At 34.9% G+C, this 7,143-nt stretch overlaps 1 protein-coding gene across 1 annotated transcript; it reads right to left on the minus strand.

Moving 5' to 3' along the window:
• Positions 1-434: 434 nt before the first annotated feature.
• LOC308692656 (uncharacterized protein) lies at positions 435-3,902 on the minus strand. The gene is made up of 2 exons (XM_081368871.1): positions 3,834-3,902; positions 435-1,676 (listed from the first exon to the last, which is right to left on the minus strand). Exons 1-2 carry the CDS (start codon positions 3,843-3,845, stop codon positions 648-650), a joined length of 1,041 nt encoding a protein of 346 aa, XP_081224997.1. The 5' UTR covers positions 3,846-3,902; the 3' UTR covers positions 435-647.
• Between the last annotated feature and the right edge of the window lie 3,241 nt (positions 3,903-7,143).

A 7,143-nucleotide genomic window follows, 5' to 3' on the forward strand; every position in this document is an offset into this window, starting at 1 on the left:
TTATATTAACATTCAGGAAACTGGACCTTTTTATGTTCTTGGAATGTTAGAAATCAACGTTCATAATGTTGAATTTTAAATCAAACTGAAGTTGAAATAACGTTTGGGGAACATTATACCTTTTAAAACACATTCCTCAAACGTCAAGAAAACTGGATATTTTTCACGTTCCCAGAACCAACACTGAATATTTGGAGAACGTTTTTATAACAAAAGTCTGTTAGCGGGGTGATCAGAGCCACAAAACCTGTGTATATTAAATATGGAGTCACCTCAGCCTTAAAAAGCCTGTTAACAAGCAAAATCACTGAAGGAAAGAAGAGAATCAGTTTGGCAGACACACACACACACACACACACACATATACAAGGAGTTGTAATAGTCTTGCCTCGCAAACACTGACCAGCTTGTGAAAGAATAATAGAGAGCATTATAGGTTAAAAATGGTGTATTTATTTTGAACAATCCAGATGATTTCAGTGTTTTTATCCCATAATAGCCTTTCAATGACAGGTATATTAGATAAAAAAAAAACACCCTCCAACTTTCATTTACTGTAATTTCTCTACAAAATCTATTAGCAGAAAGGATGGGCAAAACCACAAATTCGCAGAACTGCAAAAAGTTCTTACAAAACGTTCACATTCTTAGTCCGCTTCCATTTTCACCTCCTCAAGTGCATTTTCTTCTTTTTCATCTTCCTTTTCATCATCATCTTGCAAGCTTTCAAGCAATTTCTCAGCTTCTTTAATGGAAGAGCAGTTTTCTCCATTGGAAAGGTTTATTGGATCAATTGCACAACAACTGAGGCTTGCTTTAAGCTTTCTTTGAGGGAAGGTAAGGACCTCATCCTCTTTGATGTGAAAGACGAGGCTAAGCTGATCCCACACATAAAACTGGTATGAATTCATGGGTTTTGTCACTGCTTTTTTTCCTTGGATGTCCAGTTGGTAGTTGTGGGTTTCACAAATGGCTTGTGCTTTCCAGATGATCTGATTTCCCTCATAAGACACCAATGGGCTGGATGGATCAGACACCACTTTGGGCACATTGATGGATGTAAGCAGTGGATATTTACCAAACTTCTCATTAAACTGAGGGCTGTGAATGAGAACAACATACTCAATCTCCTGCCTGAACAGTTTGGTCTCGTATACCCTGAGAACCGGCTCTTCGTCCTCACACATCTGCTTCTTGTAGGCCTCCATCAGTTCAGTCAGAGGAAACGTGAAGCGGAAGTTGCCGTAGCGTGAGGACTCATTTTTGAATGCTGGTGACGTGGTGAATTTACTCAGGAACGGCTGCTGAGCTGCTATTTCTTCTTTGCTTCTGTCTGGGAATGAACTCTCGAGGAAACGCTCCTCAGCGGCTCTTATATCCTCTTCATTGATCTTCAGGCTCCACCATGAAAGTGAATCTTGTTCAAATCCCATGAATCCCTCTGACTTCCAGATCTCCTGAAGGCTAGTTTTGTTAGTGACATGGGTCAATTCTGTGATGTGAAATTCAACAGGAGTTGGATAACCTGTGATATCTTTGGAGAGATACTTTTGTACTTGTTGTACTTCTCTTATATCATCTCTCATTTTCAGATTTTGTATGTTGACATGCTCTCCCTCAACATATAACTCTCGCTTTATGCGCTTGTTCAATCTTTCTCTGAAGCCGTTATCTGCCTGAGAAGATAAAGTTAGTTAACAGTGTGTTATATAGTACAGTGAACATAAATACAATGCAAATGAACTAATAAAGACCTAACAGACTTTTGTTATAAGAACATTCTCCAAATTTTCAGGGTTGGTTCTGGGAACGTGAAAAATGTCCAGTTTTCTTGACGTTAGAGGAACGTGTTTTAAAAGGTATAATGTTCCTCAAACGTTCTTTCAACTTCATTTTGATTTAAAATTCAACATTATAGGAACGTTGATTTCTAACGTTATTTAAAGGTTAGTGTGATGTTCCTGAAACATTCTTCAACACAAACTACAACTTTATTCAGACACAGCTTTAGATGAACTGAAGATAAAAGACATTAACTCTCTGAAGATCTGATTAAACAACTCCACAAACAGCATTACCAGCTTCACTTATTACTAACCAGACTGACTTTATTTCTGTCTCACGTCTACAGAAGATCTTATTGAGAATTAACTGAGGTTTAGATGTTGATGTCTTATTGAAAATGTTTAGTTTGAGGTCACCGTTATGGAGATCAGGTGATTGCTTTAGGGCTCTTGACCCTTGACTTTCATTAAGTTTGTGTTTTATCAGTAATTGCAGATGTTCATGGAGAGAAACATTTCTGTTTTAATAACAAAGGACTGCAAATAAACAATTGGTTTCACTGTAGATTTGCTCACTTTTACAACTTGAAAGTGATTAGAGAAGTTAATGAACTGAATTGATGGGATAAAAATCGTTTGTAACTGAAGAAATTTGTGTAAGATTGTCCAAAATTATTTAAAAGTTAAAATCGACACACTTAGACATCAGCGCTCGTTATACAAACCTCAACAATGGTGACAATCAAAAAATTATTCATCTGCATAATTTATTCATGCCGCAATGCATGCTGGGAGCCATGAATGTGTTTAGTATGCTGGCATGAAGAATGTCACCATTGTTGTGTTTCATATACCGAATGTTGATGTCTGTGAGTGTATAAATGACTGAAGACTAGATTAAAACAAAACCTTAACACATTCAGTGTTTTAAACTCTCACAGAAATCAACAATCAGTATCTGAAACTAAATATTATTGTAACAAATCATCTTTTTCACATTTGAGTTTATTATTTTTCAATAGTTTTTATTTATTTATCCTTTATTTTTCAGGTGATGTCCCATTGAGATAGTCAAATCTCTTTTACAAGGGAGCCCTGAGGGGGTGTTTCAGTGTTTCAATTCTGTAATTCATCAATTACAGAAAAAGCAGTTATTCATCTGTTATTAAAACAGAAATGTTGATCTACTTTATCAATGCAGAAATGTTTTTATTCATGAAATGTTCAGTGCAGAGCTTTTATTTTGGCACTTCCTGTTACCGGCATTTTGAATTTGCATATTAGTTATATATTTAGTTTCAACCGAAACATTTAGATTCAATATTTAGATTTATATTTATATTTAACATTTAGATTCAACATTTAGATTTAACATTTAGATTTAGATTTAACATTTAGATTTAACATTTAGATTTAGATTTAACATTTAGATTTAGATTTAGCATTTAGATTTAGATTTGACATTTAGATTTAGATTTAACATTTATATTTAGATTTAGCATTTAGATTTAGATTTGACATTTAGATTTAGATTTAACATTTATATTTATATTTAGCATTTAGATTTAGATTTAACATTTAGATTTAGCATTTAGATTTAACATTTAATATTTAGATTTAACTATTTAAAATATCTCTAAGTTGACAAATATTGTTGTAAATGTGCTAAAAAGTGATCGTCAAAAATTCATACCAGTTTTTAAACATTGTCTGAAGCTAAATGTGACAAAATGTTGCTGTTATTTTCAGAGTGAGCCGCTTTACAAACAGCGCCCCATACAAACTGTGAACCTACAGCAGTGTAAAAATCAAGAGCATGAACAAAATAGAACATATTCACTAACAACTGAAACTATTTTGTTGTAAAACTGCAGTTAAACTAACTTAAGAAATTTTCATATATTATAAAAATACTGCGATACTGTAAAATGATGACAGCTGGGTGCATTAACAACAATGCAATATATTCAGCACATTCTGGTTCTCACTATATTATTTTGATATGTCTGCTAGGAGTTTATTGCCAAATGAAAAGAATTGCCTACTTACTGCGTTTGCCATTTCGTGAGGTTTATGTTTTCAAGAGAAGTGTGATGTTCTTCAGCTCTGTCCTGTGATGACTGTGAGATCCGCTGCTGGCTTTTAAAGGCTTTCCCTCTGAGGGCCACACCCATGAGGGCTTTTCTTTAGAAATGAAACTTAACTTTTCTTACATGATCACACAGGAAATGTGTTAGTTCAAAACAAATAAATACAAAAATGATAAAGAGTATAAGGATATAGCAAATTGTATAACAAAACAAGCTAAAACATGCATGTAACATGCAACATTTTATACAACCAAAGCCAAAGATAATCAGTTTCTCTTAACCGAACTGCTTTTTAGCACGTTAAAGGATGTTTAGGGCTCGGGCAGCTTCTCTGTAACCAAACAATGGTTTTCCTGCGCATACAAAACATTGTGTAATATGGTCTGTAACTGTCATTTCTTTGAAATGTTTATCTTTATGTGTCCCTGAGTCACTCTGAAACTGAATCTTTAATGGTGTTTGTGTAAAGGTGATTCATCAGAGCAGTTACTCAAATGAAACCTTTCTGTGTTTTCATCATTGCGCCATTAACACCAGCCCAGCTAACTTTTCTTTTGTTACAAGAACGTTCTCCAAATATTCAGAGTTGGTTCTGGAAACGTGAAAAATGTCCATTTTTTTTACGTTTGAGGAACATGTTTTAAAAGGTATAATGTTCCTCAAACGTTTTTTCAACATTATACGTTGATTTCTAACATTCGAAGAACGTAAAAATGTCCAGTTTCCTACTAGAATGTTATTTAAAGGTTAGTGTGATGTTCCTGAAACATTCTTCAACACAAACTACAACTTTATTCAGACACAGCCTTCAATGAACTGAAGATAAAAGACATTAACTCTCTGAAGATCTGATTAAACAACTCCACAAACAGCATAACCAGCTTCACTTATTACTAACCAAACTGACTTTATTTCTGTCTCACGTCTACAGAAGCTCTTACTGAGAATCAACAGAGGTTTAGATGTTGATGTCTTATTGAAAAGGTCACCATTATGGAGATCAGTGTTTGCTTTAGTAGGGCTCTTGACCCTTGACTTTCATTAAGTTTGTGTTTTTTTCAGTGATCGCAGGTGTTCGTGGAGAAAAACATGTCTGTTTTAATAACAGATGAATGACTGCTTTTTCTGTAATTGATGAATTACGGAATTGAAACACTATTGAAAAATATTAAACTCAACAAATGTGAAAAAGATGATTTGTTACAATAATATTTAGTTTCAGATACTGATTGTTGATTTCTGTGAGAGTTTAAAACACTGAATGTGTTAAGGTTTTGTTTTAATCTAGTCTTCAGTCATTTATACACTCACAGACATCAACATTCGGTATATGAAACACAACAATGGTGACATTCTTCATGCCAGCATACAAAACACATTCATGGCTCCCAGCATGCATTGCGGCATGATTAAATTATGCAGATGAATAATTTTTTGATTGTCACCATTGTTGAGGTTTGTATAATGAGCGCTGATGTCTAAGTGTGTCGTTTTTAACTTTTAAATAATTTTGGACAATCTTAGACAATTTTCTTCAGTTACAAACGATTTTTATTACATCAATTCAGTTCATTAACTTCTCTAATCACTTTCAAGTTGTAAAAGTGAGCAAATCTACAGTGAAAGCAATTTTTATTTGCAGTCCTTTGTTATTAAAACAGATATGTTCTCCATGAACATCTGCAATTACTGATAAATCACAAACTTAATGAAAGTCAAGGGTCAAGAGCCCAACTAAAACAGACACTGATCTTCATAATGGTGACATCAAACTAAACATTTTCAACAAGACATCAACATCTAAACCTCTGTTGATTCTCAATAAGATCTTCTGTAGACGTGAGACAGAAATAAAGTCAGTTTGGTTAGTAATAAGTGAAGCTGGTTATGCTGTTTGTGGAGTTGTTTAATCAGATCTTCAGAGAGTTAATGTCTTTTATCTTCAGTTCATTGAAGGCTGTGTCTGAATAAAGTTGTAGTTTGTGTTGAAGAATGTTTCAGTAACATCACACTAACCTTTAAATAACATTCTAGTAACATTCAGGAAACTGGACATTTTTATGTTCTTGGAATGTTAGAAATCAACGTTCCTATAATGTTGAATTTTAAATCAAAATTAAGTTGAAAGAACATTTGAGGAACATTATACCTTTTAAAACACATTCCTCTAAAGTCAAGAAAACTGGACATTTTTTCACGTTCCCAGAATCAACTCTGAATATTTGGAGAACGTTCTTATAACAAAAGTCTGTTAGCTGGGAAGGTCCAGTTGTGGTTTATTTCTTTGCTCTTGGCTGACATGTGGCATTGCTATGGCCTGCTTGTGGCCCAGATCTGGCAAACAGGAGCGATCCGCCCAAGTGCCATCATTCCACACTGCATGTGGGCCAGATCATCTTTCCACGGGTGCCAGATGTGGGCCGGATATGGGCCGACACAATGTTGCTATCTGGGATATGTAGTGTTGTGGCAAAAATATTCATTAAACAATCATCACCTGCGTAAGAGACATTTCTGAGTCAAATTGTCTTTTAAAAGTATTTATTCTTGCAAGAAGGCCCAGTTGCCACACAGAAGTCACCAGTACAGTCTGTGAAACAAGTGCGACCAGGGAGGGAGGGCAGAGGAGCCTTTATACTGCTTTCAAGGTCTTCTGCTTACAGGCCCTTATCTAAACAAGGAGAGGCTTCCCTGCTAGTTTTCTGATACTGCTAAGTTTGTTCTTACAAACTCACAAGTTCTAAATTGGGCGGCCACTGACCCTAGGGGTCAGAGGTCCCTTTTCAATCTGCCTCCTCCTGACGTCTCACCTGTTTCCCAGTGTTTAAAAACACACACACATTAGTCATATGTTGGCAGACTACGTACAGTCCAGCAAAGATCATTTCATTGTCTTAATAATGAAAATAATGAAAATCAACACTGTAAATCAATGAAAATCAAAATTTCCCATTACAATTCCCCCTTTTTATCATTCACTGATAAACAAAACAATAATACTAATACTGCAACTCTGATCACTCTTCTTAAACGTGCAGGAAAAGAAAAGATTAAAATGAAATAAGCTTAGGCTGTTTTGTAAGGATAGGCCCTTAATTTTATAGCAAGCAAATAAAGGTTTATTCTGAAACCGGGCTAGACGAATAAGCACTGTTATTGCATCCCCAACACTATATAGATCGGACCCTCAGTCATCTCAGTATAAACAAGAAAAGTGTAGGTTATATTTAGTAGGAAAACAACACATCAGTTCAACACGTATCAATTCA

This window comes from Scardinius erythrophthalmus (assembly GCF_964197995.2).
Source record: "Scardinius erythrophthalmus genome assembly, chromosome: 1".
NCBI classification, from domain to species: domain Eukaryota; kingdom Metazoa; phylum Chordata; class Actinopteri; order Cypriniformes; family Leuciscidae; genus Scardinius; species Scardinius erythrophthalmus.